Here is a 21,505-nt window from a genome sequence, read left to right on the forward strand (position 1 = left end):
GCGCGCAAGCGCAGTGGAGCGCGAGGCGGCGTGTGCGCTCAGGGGGTGGGGTGCGTTCCGCGGGGTAGCACGACGGCTGCTCACCTGTGGTGCGAGTCGGGGCCGGGCTCCGGGCCGGCGGGGTCCCTTGCGCCCTCCGCCCGGTGCCCTGCGCCCTCCGCCCTCCGCGGGGTGCCCTGCGCCCTCCGCGGGGTCCGGGGACGTGCTGTGCCCAGCGCCGGGCGGCCGAGTTGCGGCGGGTCCCCCTCACAGGAGGCCGTCGTCGTGCGTCAGGTGCGCGCGTCCTTCCCGCCTCACCGCAGGGGGCAGCGAGGTCATGAGGGGGCTGCTGAGGGAAGGCGATGGCGGCGGCTGCTCGGCCGGCTGTGGGCGCGGCGGGCGGTGCTCCGCATGGAGTGACCCCCTTCGCAGGTGTATTAATGAGGCGGCTTTAATAAAAACAGCCGGTAGATGCTTTTCACCGCCTGCTTGTGTAGTTTCTACTGCCAGTGTGGCCAAGGTGAAGGTGGGTGAAAAGGGCATGGCTTTCATGATGAGGCACGTTGAGTTTCCCCTAATTTTTGAGATGGTTTGTTGGTCGGTTTGGGAATTGGGTTCTGTGCAGGGTAATGGGAGTGGTGAGAGGGAAGAAAACCTACATAGGTATACCAGATTGGGGAAGGAAAGTGTCTTGGAATAGTTGAGAGCAGAGGAATGTCCCTAGCATGCAGGTGTGAATTATTACTGAGGTAAGATTAGTCAGAGTAGCACTTCATTAGTGACGTGCTACAAGTGGAAAGTAAGCCATGAAAGCAGTGTTTGTAGTTGCAATATAGGAATCAGAAATGAGATTCAGAGAGGGTTTGTGGGTTCTTTAGAGTTTTTAAATGTAGCTAGCATAAAGTAATGGGTTTGGTCTGCAGCCAAATCTGAATTCCTGACCCACAGCTACCACAAGGGAGGAAGCTCATCTCATCCTAAAAGAAAGAGAATGGGTCTCCATCCCTTTCTGCTGGCTTTAGGAAAAGACTTCCCTCGTAAAATATCTTTGCTGTTATTCTGTTGTTTTTCAGAGCTATTTAGACTGCAGCAAGGTACAAGTTACTTGATTGTGAAACATCTTACTGCTTCTGAAGGCAAAATTGCATTGACTACGGTTTTGTCAGTGTCACAGACTCTTACTTCAGCGTATTATCCATCTCATGTGAAGTTGCAGGTAAATCGCAATCTCATGACTTGCTGCACAGGCCGGAGAGGGAGTTAAACCTATTTCAGTTTATGCGTATTGCTCTGTTTAACACTCAGATACATACGGAAGAAAGGTGAACTGTGGGAATGGATAGTTGCAGGTGGCTGAGGAGCATTCCACAGCCTGCTCTGGTGAAAAAAGAGAGCAAAAGAGGCAGCTTGTGATGTAGTCTGGCATTCCATACGGTCATGGTGCTGTGCACTACTGGCGTGATCCAGATCTCACTGGGATAAGCGGTTCTGCACCAACTTGGGATGTGCATCAAGCCCCTTAAGAAGATTTGTGCTAGATTTTTTTACAGTGCTTAGGACCCCATCTTGGAGTCTGTAAAGCCAAGCCTGATTCCTGTGCCTTGCATGGGTTCTGTTTTCTTCAAATGCATAACTGCTGAGAATTCTAGAAGGATAAAACAAAACGAGAGACGAGCAATATGTGTACTGTGAAGTGAAATAAAACCCCAGCTACTTGTCTGCAGGGATTTGCAGCTTTAATGTTGATATGTAAATGATGAGATGCAGGTGGTAGAGGAAGGTGTGGTGAGCAATGACAGATCCAGCATTGGTCATGCATGTTTAATTGCAAAGCTTACATTGTAATGCATCTGGTGCTCTAATTTAATAAATAACCTAAAGTTACAGGCACTTGAATGGCTGTTGAGGCAGAAGTGAGCATTTGGTGGAGTTAAGCTGTGAACTGTCAGTGCTGAAACACGTAGCAAAGTAAGTTTCTGAATTGAAGCATCAAAAGAGGCAGTGCAGTTTTGGTATAATCTGCTGTGTGACCTCTTTATAATGAGTGTCTGAGGTATTAGCAAACCCGGAAAGGAAGTCTCTGTAATTGAAGAGGTACTTTGCTGTCCTAGCTTCATATTTAACAGCTTATGCTTTTTAATTAATATGTTGAAGTCAAAGTTCAGCTGAAGTTTCAGTAGACATTTTTCTTCTATTTTTTCGGAGTACTCTCTCCTAACAGGAGTGATGACTGGGTAAAAATAGGCCATTTTAGAAAAATAGCTTTTGTAGTCCATATCTGTATTTGAAGAATGCTGCTTAGTGTTGAGTTTGATGTAAATACGGTAGGGAATTTTTTCAGTATGATACATCAAACTTTATGGGTTCACAGGAAGAAATATTTATATGCCTCAGTTTTAATATCTCTTTTAGGTTGTTGTTTATAAGATAAAATTATTATGTCATAAAACCAGACTGATTTGTGGAGAGATGATGGTCTCTGGCAATGTTTATCCACCCAAATCACTTCCTTTATTGAATAAAAAATGTTCTTACAGAGAGCATGAAACACTAAGAGTTCAGGAAAGATAGGAGTTTAAATAAAGCACAGTATTAAATACAACCATGTTGCAAGAACATGGAAAAGTGGCTGCTAATGTAGACCTGAGAGATACCAACGCTTCTTTCAATATATTTTTTCCTTCTTTGTTCTGCATCAGTTGCCACCACACTGTCATTATTCAGAAGGAAGAATATGCAGCAAGAGATGTCATGTTGGCTGTCATAATTCACTATTCAGATGCTTAATGTTTCAATGAAGGAAGATGTTGTATAATAGGAATATACTTTTGAAGTCTGGACAATGTTATTTCAAGGCTCATGGGCAAACTGTTGTGTTTCTTGATCAATCCTGGCTCAAGAAGTTTTCCCTGATTATCTTTTTTCTTTAGTTCCTAATGGGAAACGTTCTGGGAAGATTGAGATAAACTTGTACACCAAATCAACTGTTTGGATGTAGCGGTTAATAATGAGGTACGTGTTATTTCCACTGATGTAAAATCATTGTAAGATGTAAAAAGAGCAGTTTTCCTGAGAACTGTTCCCACCTGTGTGACTCATGAGCAGCTTTGGTGAACTTACCTCAGTTGGAATCAGGATTAACTTGACACAGAAGCAAGTTAAGCTGTGATGATGTCAGAACATCTGTGTTTATGCTTAAAGTGTTTTGGTGAACAAGCACTTTCAGTGCTGCTTTCAAACCTGTTCAGTTAAGCTTTGTTTTCTTGGCTGCCCTGCATGTGTGAGGCTTCTGGAGACTTGCACTGCCTTCCAAGTTGATTTTTGCACTTTCTTCTCTTCCAAGAGAAGCAGATGCAGTAAGTGGTCCTTCCTGAGCACGGAACTCAAGTCACATCTGGAGGATTTGTCATGGCACTAGGCAGTAACTCTAGCAGAATGCATACAGAACTGCATGAAGGCAAAGCTTGGAAATGGTCTGCAAGTGTATTAAATAATTCAATACAAAATGTGCAGGATAGCTGTGGTGCAGCTATCCCTCTGGTATGAGGGGCTGGACAGGGCTTTTATACATGACTGAACATAAAGGTGTGTTTTGTGTTGGATGTAGATGATGAACCAGATGTCAAGATGACTGATCGATAAGTACCTGAGGCTTTTTTTAAATCACTTCCAAAATGTTGGCATTGCCTACTGGTTTCCTCTTTGGGAAATAAAAGCATAACTTTTGACTGGGATCTGTAACCAGTTTATAGGTGGTCCTGCCTAAATCCTGTGGAATTTATTATGAGAAAAAGACCCTGGTAATTTCTGTGGGTAGTAGATTTCTTTTTCCCTTTCTATGTGCATCCAGCATCTTATTGCATTCTTTTGTTTAGAAATAGAAATGTGTAACTCATTAGGCAAATTTGGCTAAGTTCACTTGTTAAAGTAAGGAAAGTCGCAGGTGATGTGAGAAGTTTAGTGAAACTGTGATACAAATATTTTGCAGTGGCTGGAAGGTTTTTGGCTGTGTGCAGGGGTCTGCAGCTCTCTGCTGCTTTTACTGACAGTGCTTAATGTGGAGGCAGATTGATTCTCAAAATCAGTTTCAAGAGGCTGTCAAGTTTCTGATCCAGGTTTTTGACCCTTACTACTGCTACAAGCAGCCAGTTGGGTTTGTTATGCTCTCCTGTCTGTATATCATGATTTTTAAAAAGATCTTACAGTAAGGTCCTTTCCCATTTCTAGTCTAAACTATCTTGTCATTTCTGTAACACACAAATCTATAATTTTCTTTATTTTCTTCCACAGATTAATGCTTTAAAGTTAGCACAGTGATTTTGCTTTATTAACTGCTGCATTAACTGTCACCATGAACAGTTTGTAGTAAAATGTTCCTTCTTGATTAAGTATTTATAGACATTAGACCTGAGAAAGGCAATTGTTCCCAAAGCTCTGGCATTTCTGCAGGATTCTCATAAGAATAAAGATGATTCAAATAAATGTCAGGAGGGATTTGCTGGCATTAGGCAGTTGTGTGATGCACAGTTTTCTTTTGATATCAGCATGGTGTTGAAGTGGCTCATTACTTTGCAAACTTGAAATACCAATCAAACAGCTGAATTTAAACAGTGAGATCGTTTTCTATTTGCATAAAGTGGAAAAGGCAGGAAACGGAGAGCCTGGGGAAGATACCCACTGGGTGAGAAGGACTGTGTTTGATTCATTATTATTTTAGTAGGTGCTAAAGGAGAGTGTAGCTAAAGTCCTGGAGAAGCCTTCAAAGGAAGAAAGATAAATACTGGGAAATGTTACTTATAGCCTTTAGTGTTTCTTCTCGCCCACCTAAATACAAAAATTAAATACAAGGGCTGGATCACATCTTCTGAAGCTTTTCTTTTACATAAGCAGTGTAGGAGAGTCAAACACAGCTGCCCAGAAAATAATAGCCGTGGAGGGACTTGGTAATGATTGAGTTGCCTCCACCCAGCGCATATCCTGTTCTTTGGGTTCCCATGCTAATCTTGGCAGAACATGAATGTAGGATGGACTCTGTCAGGCTGTTGTGTAGTCTTTAAAGGGCATTGAAATGTGCCAGTGTGTCGTTCTGAACCATGTTTTGATTTGGGATGACTTTTTCTGGCAAAAATGTAATGGTGTAGGCTACAATCGCATAGAGGGTCCAAACCTCTCAGAGACAGAATAAGGATTTTCTTCTTTCAGCTGCTTGCCTTTTTCCTTTCTTTATGGCTCACCATCCTTCTGATGTGGTGATTTGACTGCATGTTTAATAGCTCTCTAATAAAATTTAATAAAAATTATCCTGGCTAGTCTAAAAGAATTTAATAATTGGAATTATTAAATTGGACTATTTTGAGAAACTGTTATGCCACTGCCCTTAGATTTAAAGGAGCATTGTCATTTGGATGGGGGGTAGTTATGCATGGTACAAAATAGGGGTAGTCCCTTTTTGTTTGACTTAGCAGTAGCCAGAGAAGATAATCTGATACAGTTTTTAGGCTTTGAGATCATTACTTAGTGCATGAAAGAGACTGTCTCCTCCAAATATTTATTAATACATACTTTGAATACATTTAAGATAGACCTGATGGACAAAATTCAGGGTGAAGATAATAAAAAAGAGAAGCACTTTTATTGGCAACACAGATTTTAAACATATCATAGGAGGTGCTTTGTATCCCATCTGACACCTAAAATAGTCTCATTTAAAATGTTTCATTTATGAACTGTGATGGTTTTGAAGTACAGTCAGTGGCTTCAGTGGCTCAGAACAGCATGGTGTTTCCTACCTGCCTGGCAGGTGAAGAAGACAGACTGGAGCTTGCTTAGGCACTGCAAGATGGTTATACTAAGTGTGTTGAATGGAAACCTGGTAAATAATCATATAAGCTTTTCATTTCAATTTTGGCATAAATTAGAAGAGAAATTTTAAGTTAAGTCATGCGTTTCTAGTGTACAAATCTATGAATAAGGTGTTGTATGTTGCAGCTCTTCACTTGCTATTCTTCTGTGTTGATTTGTTTCATTTCATTAAATGCAAAGTGTTGGTACAGCAACACTGTGTTTAAAATGTTTCTGTTGTTTTCAGAAGTAGCATTTTGTCAGTACACCTAAGTGTGAATATTAATTAACATCTACAGTTTAATTACATAACATGTAACAAACCACATACACCCAGCATCTTATATCTTATGCAATAGTACTCTATTTTATAATCAGTTCACTTAGTTTTCTGTGTATACATGATCAGACGAGAACTACATTTACTTGAATCTTCAGTTGTATCATCTTTGGGTCAGTGTCTGAAGCAAATTCCCTCCTCCTCAAGGATTTTAGGTGGTGAATCTTAGCAGCACAAGTTCCCTGAGATTTCTGCAATAATTAAAACATTTTTATAATAGTCCCAGATCCTGTACTTAGAAATCAGCACTCTGAAGACAGTTACATGAGAATGGCCTCTTGCAAAGCTGAGTGTTTGGGTGGGGGTTGATGGGAGAATCCTTCTGTTCATTCTGAAACTATGACCTGGTGAATGCCATTAGGCTGTAATCCATTTATTCCATGGGGTGGTGGGAACAGAGAACTGGGTATTTCATTTGGACTGAGTGACCCAGAGTCACTCTGAGCTGAGCCCCCGCTGCCATCAAACTGAGAGATTTTCTTCTTGATCAGTTTTCTTTCTTTTGCTCGGCGGTTCTGGAACCAGATTTTCACCTGTGTTGTTACAAATGATACTCAATTAGTTCAAAGCAGTGGTCAACTTTTTATAGTAATAATAGCAGTGAAGATATAGATATGTTAAAACTACAAAAGCAAGAAAGAAAACCCAAGAAACCCAAACAAAGAATACAGCAAAAACCACAAAGAACCCCTATAAAACCCCATAAACCCCAAACAAAACTAAACCAAACCCCCAAACCCAAAAAGCCACCAAACAAAATGCTGGATTTGTGCAGCAAAATATTTTTTAGTTACTCCCTGTGAATTTTCTGCATCATAATCAATGGGAAATGACTTTTTTTCTTAGTGTAAAGTGATTTTCTTAGACCTGGTGTAAAGTGAACTTGCTGTGTTATGTTTAGGAACGTAGGAATCAACTTATTTAGACTCACATTTACCACTTCTTTGGGCAACCTGCCACAGTGCCTCACCACCCTCACAGTAAAGAACTTCTTCCTTATATCCAACCTAAACTTCCTGTTTAAGTTTAAACCCATCGCCCCTTGTCCTGCGCTGCAGTCCCTGATGAAGAGTTTAAACTTTTTTCTCTGTTCAAATTTTTAGTTTAAGTATCTCTTATTTTCTTTCCTTGTGCAAAAGTGTGAATGGATAGAAACATCGCTTGTGTTTTCCTCATCATCATTTTTTGTGTTACTTTACATTTTTTGTTACATCCTTTGAAATGCGCTGAATACAGTATGATACAGAAGGTTGTAGCATTGCCTTGTATTAAAAATCTCATGATTATTTTCTAGATACTGTTTTATTAACTTACTGATAATGACAGTACGAAACATTTAGCTTGGTCATGAGTCTTGTAGAAATGCAGCCAGATTATCTATTTTGTCTACATTATACTTGAAGGGAATTTGCCATCAGAAATTGGATGGCTTTAAGAGCAACAACTATGTGAAAGCAAAGTGCTGATTTTATGCAGTATCAGTAGCTCCTCCAGGAGTGCCTGTGTTCTAAGTCAGCCAGCTTGTGTAGAGGTTTGGAATCTCTCATAACTGCAGTTCTCTGAGAATTTTCTAATGCAGCTCTGTCGTAATATGTAACAAACTGCAGCCCATCACCAGCAGACTTGTTCTCTAGAGTTACTTGCTGGGGCCACTTACAGTCTGTGGAATATAATCTATATACGATTCAGGTCTGGGATTGAGCATCATTGCACTACAATGTTGATAAGAATCCAGTGCTTCATTGCTTATCTATGCATCCTTACACTTCCAGCCTCAATTGGTCCCTTGCTCTTGCACAGACTGAATGCAGAAGTTGAGGCCACTGGAAGAGATAATATTTTAGAGAACTGAGTATATATATATATGTTCAGTATATTCAGAAAGAGCAGAAGTTTGTAAAATTCTGAACAGAAAGATCTCTTATTTAAATTTACCTGGGGGCAATAAATGTGGTTGCTAAGGTGGGAGATGCCTTATTCAGCATTGCCAAATCTTCCCTTATTCTCCAGCTGTAGCAGAACCATTGCAATTCTGTTGCATTAGGAAGATTGAATTCACTAGTAACTATCTTTGCAGACTACAGAGATGATCTTCCTTTGTGCTCTCAAACACAGTGATTTTAGGAAATTCTTTATCCTGAATTCCTCTAGTCTTAGTATAGCTAAGACACCTGGGCCCCTGCTCAGGAGGCTGTGTTAAGGACAGAGCTTAAATATGTACTTGATGTGAATGAATGCAGAGCTGCTGTCCAAAGAAGCAATGGATGCACTTGGAAATTTCCTGAATGGGTAGTGCTGGCTACATGTATGTGCACAATAAGCGTAAATATTTGGCACCAAATTTAAGGGACTAAAGCATCCTGCATATGTGGTGGTTGTGAACTACTACTGTAGATGAAGACCCTATGAACATAATAGCAAAAAAGAGATCCTGACTTGAATATCAAAGGTGGGAAAAACTCCTTAAAATGTGCTGAAATCTGACTGAGGAGGAATGTGGCCTGTGGAAATGATTTTGATAAATTTGTGACAGAAACTGCAGAGATGCCTTGTTTGATTGCTCTCTGAATGCTGGCTTTACATTTTCTTGGCTTATAGCTGAAATACGTCCCATGCTTGGGTTTTTTTTTCTGGCCACCATTTTGTGTGAGTGCAAGAAGTGAACGTCGTAACTATTCTAGCTGTGTAGCAAGCTGCTGTGCACATAAGTACTTCTTCTAGTATAAATGAATTCCTAATCTTTAGTTACCCATAATTGGAGGTTTCTGTCAAATCAGCCTATTTGTTAATTTGTGTAGTGTATTCTCTGTGTGTCCAATGTACTCAGAATATATCCTGGTTGCCTTCGCATTGCTTTTGGATCCAGAATGGGAATGCTGCTCCAGTCCCTGGCAGCAGCAGTGTTTGGGGAATGGGTGCACACGAGTCTCTGTGTACCTGTCTTTCAGATAGTCCCAGATTTGCTGCCAGTTCTGACTTTCTCCTTATCGTAATATATCTGTTGCAGTGAAATTCCTTCTCTAATTCTAGTCTCTGATGATCTGTGTAAACAACTCGGTACTTTTCTTTTGTTCTTGTTTTACCTGTTTAGGAAAGAAATAGTATTAATATGTTGAATTCGATTTTTCTGTAGCATTTTTCTTTCAAACATCTCAAACATTTTACAGACTACGGAGTTCTTGCATGGCATTGTTTTCTGTGTTACAGAGGTAAAACACAAGGTGCAGGGTGAATGAGTGAATATTGGTTATCGTAACTGTCTTTCCCTCTTTATCTTGCTCTCTCTGTAAACATACATTTAAATGTAAAGCTCAAGTGAAACACACCCTGAAGCATCTTCAGTAACTCACAGCAGTACATAATTGGTGCTGGCTATATTTGATCTCAGAGGGGTTTAATTTCAGTACTCATTGAAGTGACTTTGTGTATAGGCAGGCATAAGCACAGGATTTCAAGACTGAAGTTCAGTCACAATTTCTTTAGTTGTACTGTGTCCTGATTCTTTGAGTTTTTAAAGATCACCTCTCTAGCACAGAGAAGGGTCCTACTAGGAATACCTTTGCTTTCTTGTGTGGCCACAGGGCATACTTAGAAGTCTAATAATAATTTGAATTTATTTCTTTGGAAAGGTTGAGTCTTGCAGGATGCTGAGCGCCTGTGGAGGTGTGACTGGGCTGCTGTCTGTCCTGAGCTTCCCTTTAGAGTTGTAGGCACTTGGCAATTTGTAAGATGAGGCAATAAAATACTTGTAAAAGGATTTCAGTATCGTCCCCTCTCTAATGTGTAAAAGAAATATTCTTACATGTACTGGATAAATAGTGTTAAGAGAAACATTAGTAGATGTTTAGAAGGTATCTCTCATTCCATTGACTTTGTTAAACAGTTCTTTGTGTAATAATACAGAGAGATCACTTCAACTTATTTGTTCTCCTTTGCACTTTCAGCAGCCAAACAGAAAATTTTCCTTTTTCTTCTGATCTTCCCCGGTTTTTTTTGATGTGAGTTTTCTGGGACAAACTGTAGGACAAAGACTCCTTTAAAGTGGTTCCCTAAAATCCATTGAGGTGTTAAGATGAAGCACACGCCACACAAAGGAGCGACAAGGAGATCTTATCAAAAACCCCTTTCACATTCAGAAACACAAGCCAATTGGCTTGGAATTTACAAGCCCTAAACAAATGTCAGACTCTTTCATCTTAGCAGAGGAAAAAAGGACAGAAATAGATGAAGGAATATTTTTTCCTCAGTTCTCATATTTTGGACCAACACTGAGGATAGACTAGGATATTTTTAGCTGAAGTCTAGAGGCAGACACGGCTTAAGACGTTTTGAAATACACATAACGATGTTCTCCCAAATGCTCTGTCACTTTGACTTCTAGTGTACAAAGTTTTCCTGCTTAAATTCACAGGACTAAACCAATCATCAAACTAAGTTTATTTTTTTTTCAAGATACAAACTGTTGACTTTAAAATTTTTACTCAAAGTGATAGTTCTAATGTTAACAATAGTAGAGAAACTCAGGTTCCTTGTAAACTGAATGCTGAGGAGGGAAGCTTTGAAAACAAGTTAAAATTCAACAGGGTTATTCCGGCTTCACTATAATCAGCAAATATAACCATGATTTGAGGGGGTGGAGAAAAGGAGTAGTTTTCCCCATTCCCGTTGGTCATAAAATTCACAGAGCATTTCTTCTGAAGACAATAAAGCTGGGAGAAGGCCTCTTTATTTGCTGTGAAAATCATCACCCTTTCCGGCAATATAACTCCTGAAGAAAAGAGGGAGAAGGAAGAGACAAGACTGCATATCAAAGCAAAGCGAAGTGTTAAAAGGGTCTGTTGCCTCAATATGACAGATAGGCCTCAAAAACTCAGACAATGTAGGCCAGTGGAAAAGAGATGTCACAACTAGTTTACAAAGCAAAATAAATTAGCATTAGAGCAGAGGCCTGGCCTTTTTTCCTGCTTTTCTGTTTTGCTTTCTGGCTCTGCTTCTGCTGTGATGTAATCTGCAGTACACGTACATCGCTGCTTGCTTAAGCAGCAACACAAAATGTGCTGGATATAGTTGAATATAAAAATTACATTGTCCTTTTATTTAGTCCCCTCCAAGTCCATTCCCATTCTAAGAAGAGTCACTCTCAAATGAAGTTTCATGTGAAATTTTAAAAGATGTAAAATCTGTTTTCTAGGTCCTTGTTTAGGTACCTTCAGTAAGTTTCATGCTTTGAAGGCTCACTTTCTCTCACAAAATAAGTATTTTACACTGTTGATGATATGGGGTTTAGAAATGAATTGGTCTGAAGTTCTGCTCTTAGATAAGTTGACAGGGCATTTGTCATTGATTTTATTAAACCCAGGATCAGACTGTAAGGAATTCTGTGGAAGTTCCTTGTCCCATTTCGAGAGCCTGTCTGGGAAGGTACCTTTACCAAGCCCACTTTTGATGTTTGTGTTTTAAAATTTGTTATTGCATCAGCTGTTTGCAGTGTCTGTGTATTTGAAGTTATAAAAGCTTTGGTTCTGAATATACAGCTACAGTCCTTTAATAGAAGGATTTATAGTTTCAAATCACATTTTATCTGTTGAGAGGACATAGTACTTCTGTGTTTGTGATGTTGTTTCATCCTGGAAATTGACTGGGTCAGGTAAATTTCCAGTTCACTTTTTCTGCTATTTAATTTTGGGTATAAAATGCTAAATGTGAATATTGAGAAAGAATGTGGCATATTTAATAGAGTCTAGAGGGGGGGAAATTCTCATTTAACATCTTCTTCCCCAAAATAATCTCAATGATCTTTAGGACAGTATTTTTGTAGGCTCCCTCATTTAATTGCATGTGTTTGGATTTCTGTTCTTGCATGCTGCTCACATACATTTGAGTACATGCCACTAGTGAAGCTAAATATATACACAGATTTATGGATATAAATATACTGTAAAGTTTAGGGTGGTAATTCTGGAATTTTGGAGCAATGACTGTATTAAGCAGCCAGCAGCCGCTTGGATATCATGAATAATATATGGCAATAGGGAAAACCAGAGCAAGTCTGTTTCAAAAAGTAGTTATAATGTCATCAAGTCATTGTTCTTACATTGTCTTCTAAAGGAGCATCAATAAGTTAATATGTAGCTGTTGCATGCAGAATTTTAGCCTTGTTTTTAATTTCCTTTAATTTTTCATAACTTTTTGTGTGTCTGTGTTAGAATTTCCCATTTTTTGTGGTGAACATTAAAACACCAATGAAAAGTGAAATCTGTAATTTTCTTGCTTTGCAAAATGCCACCTTCGTGCTTTACTCTCCCAAACCCTTTTTTTAAGCTGGGTTGATGTCTTGAGCCCAGTTCTGTGAAGTCCTGAGCTGGTTTTAACACTTCAAAGAATGGGCTGTAGGAATGTGCAGCCTCAGGACATGGATCTGTTGACAGGCAGTTTCACCTGTGCTGTGTTGTCCATAAAGTATTTTGGCATGTGTGTAAATGCTGTGTAAATGCTTTCCAGACTAGAGATGAATTTAAGCACGTAACTGCTTTTCTAAACTGCAGGTGTATTTTATGAAATTGAACAAGTGTATGAGAAACTTTTGAGGGGTTTCCATATCTGTGCAGTAAGTGTAAAACTAGGATCTGAATTTTGAAGTCTTCAAGAATGTTAAGACATAGAAAATGCAGTGACAGTATGACTCATTGGCATTCACTGGTCTTAATTTAATTTGGTCTACGCTCAAGTCTTGCATCACTTCTACACCTGGAAATCTTCAATGATGTTAATGAAGTAACTGCTGATTTACATGAGTATACATAAGGGGGGGGAAAAAGAGACTATAAATCTACCTGACTTTGAAGACCTTTGTAGAGGCTCAGAGTGGAAGGATGACATTGTGATATCTTAACCTTCACTAGGCATTTTCTATATAATAACAGTGGGAAAACAGGATGGAACTGTAAGAAGCACTTCCCAGATTGATTTTGCTCTGGAGCAATAACCACTTGTCTCAAGCAGCAGAGCTGATTTTCTGTCTCCTAAGATTGCTCCAGTTGTAATTGCTCTTCTTTCTTTAGAGCCTTTTCTTTGATGCTCTCTAACACACACTTATGACTTTTAACCTTAACAATAGATGTAGCAATCCTTGCTACACCCAATTTACACCTTGGGAATACACATGGAAAGGTTCATCTGGCAGGCAACTTGTGACAAAATCAGGCGCTTCAGTGAGTGACGCTTGCAAGAAAGTGATTTTTAATTGTGGAGTTTTGGCAAGCTGCAACATTCTGCTACATGAGAAAAATACATTCAAACTGATTTGAAACTAAATGCAAAGGAAGTTTAACTGGTGAGATATGTGGTCTGCAAACAGAATAGTCCACGCTGATCATTCAAGTCAGATTACTGCTTTAGGAATATTTCTTCCCACCTAATAAATCAAGGTAGAAAAATAAAGACTCAGTAATAATGGCAGAAAACTGCGTAATAACTACAGTTGGATCAGAGCACATAATTTCCTTTAAAAGATTGAAAAGTATGTAAAGATATAAGCAGATCAACCTGATCATATATTGAGATTTACCTTGTGGCACAAAATCATTACATAGTGCTTTTGTGTGTAACTGTTCAGTGTTGCTGCATTCACTATTTCGTAACAGTCTCAAAACCATGGTTTTCATCCAAAAAGCTTTACAGAAAGTTACGACAAAGATATGTGAGGGAGGTGCAGCTCTATCTAAACACAAGAGCCATTCCACAGCAGTAACAATGTGAAGCCTTTTATAGGATGAAAGTGAAACTAGCGCAAATTTAGTTAAAACTGCATTAAACAGCCGGAGGTTAAATAACTGTCATAAATGAGCCTATGTGCTTTGAGTGAAGTTAATTATTCATAAGATCAGTGATATAAGAAGATGCTTTCTCAGGTTGAAAGTTGAGTATGCACTTACCAGTAGTATTAGTTTGCACTGTTTTCCTCATCCATTCATAAGAGCTGTGCCTTTGGCTGTTGGGAGAGATTTGCTGTGTATTAATTGTATCTACAGGAGGTAACCCCCCAGATCCAGCGGGATGGAGGGAGCTGTAATCAGCAGAAGTGTAGGAGACCTGTCCAGGAGACGAGCTGTTGATCTGAGCAGCAGCAACCGTGCTGGAAGGTCCTGGGCCGTAAGCGTTCCAGTCCTCCCTCTGCGGGCCATAGTGGGATCCCCAGGTTCCCGCAGGCTGGCTGTGGGTGTCCAGAGCTGGCACATGATGGTATCCCATGTAATCTGGATAAGATGGAGTAGACACAAAGTTTTGCACTGGCAGGTTGTTGTTACTCCTTGCAGATCCTGGATACATGCTGTTCTCCTTATCCAAGAGAGAGCTCACATACATGGTTGTCACAGGTCGTAAATACGTTGTCACAACATTTTGTTCGTCTGTATTTTCTTTTGTTGCTTCAATAAATTGTGTTTGGTTTTCTTTAATAATGCCACTCTGCTCGGAATCTTCTACTTCATCCTCTATTATCAACTGTGTTACCAGGTGCTGGTGGTAATGGTTTACCAAGATCTAGCCTGACGTCAGCCTAACTGCCTGCCTCATAATTACATTTACATTCAAATGAAGGGCTGCCCAACCCCACCTTTCTGCTAGTTCTGGTGCTTTCTCTTTTACAGAACTTTTATCTGTCCTGTTACCCTTTCCTGATATTCAACAGCAATTCCAGTACTGTAGGATGATGCAAAGTTGCTTGTACTTGTAAAATATAAAATAGACCCTTTTTAAGTAACTATGATGGAAATGTTTGGTGTTCAAATGATTCTTCCCTGAAACCTTTATTCTGTGATGTATTACTGATCAGCAAGTAAATCTGTTACTCACTTTATTTCTCAGATACTAAAAGAACCCCTAATTTTTACTTAAAGGACACTGGCAATTTGAATAATTATAAGTCAGTAACTTCAGAATACAGAGCATCTTGTAAACAGCATGCCTTGAGTATAACTGCCTCCAAAATTTCCCCCTCGTTTTTGGTGTTTGTAAGTGGGAGAAATTAAAGCTTTAACTGTAATGCACATGTTTACGCATAGAAAGTGATTTAAAGAGATCCCTTCATCTGGTGGCTGTTGCAAATAGATTTTAAAAAGCAGACAATAAATCTTCCTAACAGAGATGGTTCCAGAAGTACAAAGAAAAATGACTGTAAAGAGTAGTGAAAAAAACTTTGATTACGCCCAGTAGTATTGTTGGCTTCTGTTTCAAAATGATCTGCTTGAGAGGCTGGGTTCCTTCCTCTGGAGCTGTTGTATAGTTGTCTGCTATAGCAGTGGCAGCTCAGGTAGGTGAAATCAGCAGGGGCAAATGTCCGGGTTGCCAACTTAGTGGCTCAGAACTGCCTCGATGCTTCTCCGTAACATGCCTGGCACATGGGTACTGTGTAGGTCAGTGCAAGTGTTTCCACTGGGAAGAATCGTTCTGAAGCTGCATTTATATGTTGTTATGAGGAGTTGGATATTAGCATGGGAGAACTAAAAAAACATGCTTATGGCTTGAGAATTGTCTCTATATATGGTTGTCTAGCTACAATTTGTAGAGTGAATTTGATATGTTTTTATCCTGGATGGATTTCTTTGCAATGAGCTATTTGTCAAAGGGTATGCTTGCAAAAGAGGTGCAAATTACAATGAGTTGTTTCCCTTTACAAAGGTGTGGGTTTTCATTCAGTATGCTTTGTGTTCTGACACTACTCATATTCACACATCCCTTCTAATTCCAGCACTAAAGGATTCTAAGTGTGTACTTAAAGATGGGAAGGATATTTCTGTTGTGGGTGTGGAGGCTTTTTTGAGGAAAGAAATTTTACTGAGAAGTAAAATAGCAAAATCTTTATAATTTATTTTGCCATATTTACAGATTTCTTTATTAATCCTTGGGATCCTGAGAATGTTGAGGAAAGCTGCATCATGGGACAGGGCCTTCTGTGATTGATGTACGCTTATGAAAATAGACATTAAAAAAAATCGGAAGAGATTCTTATTCCTTTAATCTTGAAAGAAAAGGAATTGTAATACACCTTGGAATCTCTGGCTATTCATGGGTGTTATGCCAGCAGTTAAATTCTAATGTTTCATTAACAGGTATGCAGAGCTGTCAGTCACAGGCACATCCATAAGAGGGTGAAGTTTTGTCTCCATTGGCTGTATCTGAAATCCATTGGCACAGTACAGATGAACATTGGTTGCTCATGGATTTCAGTTTGGACATGTTTGACAGCTAAGCACATGTTTTTCACATCTCACTGAATTACACTGAATGTCACAGAATGCATTAGATGATGGAAACATTTTCAGTCTCTGATCTTCCTCTTTCATTATGGGATGCCTCAGCGCATACCCCCCACAATTTCAGTATCACCTAATCCTATTTTTTGTATCTCAGAGCTTTATCTTTTATTCTCTGTTCTTCTTTTATCTTATGTTTATGCTCCTCCTTTCCCTTTCTTGTTTTGCCTGTTCCATTATCTGAATTTTCTTTAGATCTATTTCGATTCTTTCCAGAATGTAATTAGATCAAGATACGCCGATGGCGAATTGCTACACAGATTTGATACCAGCTAACAATAGTAAGCTCTGAGTAAGGCTTTTTGTTTAAAAAGATTTACATAGCAGGATAAGATTACTGGGCAGGACTGCAGATTTTTAACACCAGAGTGAGAATAAGATAACTGAAATGGAATAACATTCAAATTATCTGCATCTTGACTCTTAGGCCTCCCGTATTGTGTAACAGAACCATGTGGATATATTAAAAAGGAACAATACCTTCTTGTGTAGTATAGTAGCTTGAGGCTACCAACATTTTGGGGTTGATATTTTTTGAGAGCTTACTGATGGTTCATCTGACTCTGCCTTCCAAAGAATCATTTCTTGGCCATGCTTATGTCCTTTCATCCCCCATGTTAGTAGCTTCAGAGCTACCAAACCACTTCATCTTCAGTGTGTGGCGGTAACTTGCGCTGTAATTCAGGGAACGCTTTGAGTAGCCATTGCTGTTGGTGGGGTAAAAGGTAGTAGGCTAGACACCCCAAAATCTCATCCATATGGGGGTTTGTACTTACACCACTTTCTGCTGTGGTGATAATGATAGGACAGGAAAGATCTGCATGGTATCAGTAGCAAGAGTGCTGTGTGCTTTGACATATTTCAGAGATAGATTGCCAGAATAACTGAACTCCAAGGTTATGATTTGTTGATGTGAAGTTGTCTGTGTGTAAAATTAAATGTAGTTTGAGATCACTGGGGAAGAAAATTTCTCATTTTCTAACAGTGTTTGATGAAAATCTAGCAATAGTAAGAAGCCTGGTGATAGCCAGTATTAAAGTTTTGCTTGTACAGGCAGTGTAGATGGTGCACAATTGTATGTGCTGATCTAAAGAGCATTTCCAAACTGGGTAATAATGATGGAATCACAACGTGCAATGAAATGTTTTAATGACAGCTATTACAACTGCCATTTCAGGGACTACTAGTAGATTAGAACTGGCATGTGCAACAGGAACTTATATTAAAGGTGTTAAACCTGTGATAGTTTTTACTAGGAACCCTTACTCGTAAAGTTACTCTTGCTTTTATATGGAGATAAGAAGAAATAAATCTGTCCCATCTTTGAAGCTCAAAAATGATATGAAATCTGTCTGGGCTTTTGTCTGTGAGGTGAAAAGGCAGATGAGCTTAGTGTGTCCCATTCTGGCTAAGGTGATAGGAATAGCTGTTTTCCTGCCTCCAGATGACCACTCTAATTACACATCAGTAACATCAGGTTTAGGAATGCTTCTTTGCCCATACCTTTAGAACTGCATGCTTGGAATTTCAATGGAACAGCTAGCTAAGGACTTTGTTAGTGAGCTGGGTATTGCTGGTTGTTTGCAGTATCTCAGAGATGTTATTGAGTCTTTTTCAAGCTGGGCTTTCCGTGCCCACCCATTCCTCCTGAAATTCCTAGTTAGCTGTATAAATCTTGAGGAAGGGGCAGGCAGTATGTGGCATGCTGTCAGCTGAGGTCAGTTCTGCTGGAAGTAAAATCTAGCTAGTCATGAAGGCAGGAAGATGGGTTTAAAATTTGAAACGCCCAGCTAAAGAGACAGCTCTTCTACAAGCATACAGCTTCCTCTTTTAATGAGGCTGGTTTAATATGGAGCACCCTGGTGTTACAGGCACCTGAGTTAGGTCTCATTTTCAGGGCTTGAAATGCAAGTATGTGCTAAACGATATCTGTACTGACAGATGTGGCACAGCCCAAAGAGCTCAGTGAGTGATGCTGCTGAAACATTCTCATTTGCTGGGCTGAACTCTTCTGGGGAAAAAGAGAAAGGGAGATATCACAAGTTTCAGTTTGGCACCATGTGTTTCATCCCTAATGTGTATTTGGTTTTCATAAGAGATAAACAGTAGAAGTCAAAATGTCAGTTTTAAGGGAAGTCTTCCTCAGTGCTTTCATTTTAGTTTTGTGCTCTGAAATTTTGGCTATTAAATCCTTTTGAAAAATGATGAAAAGTGATTTGTTGGAAGTATGAGGTTTGAATTTACCCTTCTGTCTGTTCCTCTACTGGTTTTCTAACTGCTGTGAACAATAACAAACTGTTAATTTCTTAATGGTAACTTTTGCATTTTATTAAACATAGCAAAAATATATTTCATGTATAATCTGCACTAGTGTTGCATTTGCCAGGAAATAATGGTCTGGAGCTAAAGAAGGGTCTTACTATTCTGAAATATAAATAATGTAGTCTGTTACAAAATCAGTACAAAATAAGAGTACGTCTTACCGCTGAAGCAGCAGAGCTATTAGAGTCACAGAGCCTGCATCTGAACTCCAGGTTAAATCGATTCTTCTCAGCAGCACCAGGAAAATGAACAGCAAATCCTCTATTGACATTTGTTTGGTTTCCTTCCCGAGTCATGTAGTACAGGGCTCCCACTTACAGTAGCTCTTGCTGAGCAGAGTGTGGCTAGATGGCATTATGGGGTGCTCACTGTGAGTCTGAGGTGTTCTTTGCTGCGGTCTTTCTTTCATGAGGCAACAAAGGAATTGATTGCCTTTACTGTTTGCCATCCTTGCCATAGGCATGGGTTATATTCCTGGTAGACTGGCATTTCTGTTGTACATATTTAACTCTTTGTTCATACTCCCAGACAAGAGATTATTGTCTGTATGTGTCCTGCCTTAAAGTGCTTGTAATTTACTGGGACTTGGAAGACCAAGAACATGCAGGGTGTATCTTAATGAAGCCTCTCCATTTATTGTGATACCTCTTAGAACAGAGTTTGTTACAAAACGCACAAGAAAGTATTTGTGCTCCTTGAGAATGAAAACATTTGCAAACATTTTCATCCTAAAGCCTGTGCCTATTCCTTTACCTAGTGAGGTTTGCACAATAGTGTCCAAGTAGTATCATCCAGGGCCATTCCAAAATGTGACAGGCTGTGTAAGTCGTTTGCAGGGACATGTCAGCTTATGTTGGAGTAAGCTTGTACTGCACCAACAGCCTCAGTAAGGGTGCTAAAGTAGGAGTATGCTCTTTAATTTTTATGGTAACATCCAGAATGAATCCCTTTGAATCAGCTCCTTGGGAAAAAAGGTAGCACATACCTGATGCTCTCTCATATGTATATTAATGATTGCACAACCCCATAGCCATTACAGTTGGGGTGTATTTGAATTTGTTTGTTTTAGAAATGTCATTTTGAATTGTGACTCTCAGTTGCATTAAGTTTTTATAGAAGGTCCAATTTGCTGTGCCCTTCTTGATCTGTTTTTACTATGTAGTTCACAATTCTTGCTAGGTAGTGGCATTTAAAGGTTAGTGAACTTCTCTGAAAATTGGATATACCTTGATCGTTCTTCTAATCACAATTAGGATTAAGGGCTTAGATGCTCTTGTGATGTTGTCTAAGGTATGCTTTTCTTCTTCAAGGCACTTTGCTAACAGCCAATCAATCTCCACAGCAACTGCTTTAGTGTCCCTAGGTTTTAGATGTGATCAAAAGTGATAGGTTCTATGATATACCCAAAGTCAGGAAGAAGGTAAGTTTTACTCTGAGGACCAGCACCAGTATTTCCTGACTCACAATATTGGACCAAACTAACATCAGTTGATTTGGCCCCAGTTTTATATCTCATTTTTAATTATACACAATACAATAAGATATTTTTCTCTTGGTTTTGACGATCAACTCTTTGAAGCATTAAAACACATTGAAAATATTTAGTTGAACAGATTGCTAGTAAGTTAAAAAAGAAATAAAATGAACACCTTGAAACAGCCACTGGTGTAACTAGAAGGTTAATAATCTCTAAGGTATTGCCCTGGTTTATAGATATTGCTTTTGGAGCAATAAATTTTAACCTTTGAACATGTGCTTCTGCAAATAAAAGCCAGCCTTATTTTGTGTACTTAACAACTTCTGATTGGAAACACATAGCAACCTATAGCCAGCGTGCTCTCAGCAAACTGGAGCAGAAATGAGGCACATCTTCAAAGTGGTCGCTTATCTTCCTCAATAACTCTTCTACATGTAAACAAGATAAACCAGGTCGTTTTGCCAGATCCCCTTCTCTTTGAATGATGTTTAAATAATTTTAAAGAGAAAGAAGTTGGATTCCTTAAAGTTCTTTCTTGAAGGACCTTTTTCTTTTTAAAATTCTAATACAAATTGAAACTGTATCATGAAAATGTGATTAAAATAGGTAGCTGTGAACTTGATTCTGCGCAACCCTGTGGCCGTGATTCTGTGCATTTAGCTAAAACTAGGTCCTGAATTACTGTGTATCAGTACAAAAGGCAAGCTTCCTTCTGTATTCTTACCTTCTGAAAATCTAAGTGTGGGCATTGTTACTGATTTTTCTGTAGTTTGCAAGCAGAATTCTGTGTCAGTGGCCAATGTGAGGATGCATTAAGTTAAATGTATGTGTGTATAGACTGCAGGTAAAATATCCAGGATTTCTCTCTGTAGACAGAGCGGCTGTTCTGGGTATTTCCAGTGGATTCCTCTTTTGGACATACGCAATGGATCTGTCTTTTGGGAGACCAGTGTTTTGCTTTGGTTGCCATGCTCATCAGCACGGGTGGTAAATCACTGTTCCCCTTTGCTCTCTGTCATGTTCTGCTTTTCATAACATGTGAAAATGAGTAGGAGCCTTTCTGTTGCTGAACTTTGGAGTTTCTCATTTGAGCTACCTGTGCCAGCCTTCAGACTGCTCTTGCCAGCAAGTGGAGCAGCATTGTGAAAGTGGGGATTTGACAATGTAGGGATGTATCTATTCAAAGTTGAAATGTGGTCCTTCTCACAGCTATAAGATGCTAAATAAAATGAA

At 39.4% G+C, this 21,505-nt stretch overlaps 1 protein-coding gene and 1 long non-coding RNA gene across 5 annotated transcripts in view; one reads left to right on the plus strand and one right to left on the minus strand.

Annotated features, from left to right (window-relative positions):
• The first annotated feature begins 179 nt into the window (after positions 1–179).
• Positions 180–21,505, plus strand: part of LOC136019252 (uncharacterized) — a 42,991-nt gene continuing 21,665 nt past the window's right edge. For 3 of the 4 annotated variants that reach the window (XR_010614792.1, XR_010614790.1, XR_010614793.1), the window contains exons 1-3: positions 411–505; positions 1,053–1,195; positions 2,910–2,991. This is a non-coding gene — a long non-coding RNA (uncharacterized LOC136019252). Of the gene's footprint in view, positions 274–410; positions 506–1,052; positions 1,196–2,909; positions 2,992–21,505 lie in introns of those variants that run through there. The other variant, XR_010614791.1, reaches the window with a different exon arrangement.
• On the minus strand, positions 6,487–14,607 carry CDX4 (caudal type homeobox 4). The gene is made up of 3 exons (XM_065689618.1): positions 14,095–14,607; positions 9,098–9,243; positions 6,487–6,693 (listed from the first exon to the last, which is right to left on the minus strand). Exons 1-3 carry the CDS (start codon positions 14,522–14,524, stop codon positions 6,487–6,489), a joined length of 783 nt encoding a protein of 260 aa, XP_065545690.1. The 5' UTR covers positions 14,525–14,607.

This window comes from Lathamus discolor, chromosome 9 (genome assembly GCF_037157495.1).
Source record: "Lathamus discolor isolate bLatDis1 chromosome 9, bLatDis1.hap1, whole genome shotgun sequence".
Taxonomy (NCBI): domain Eukaryota; kingdom Metazoa; phylum Chordata; class Aves; order Psittaciformes; family Psittacidae; genus Lathamus; species Lathamus discolor.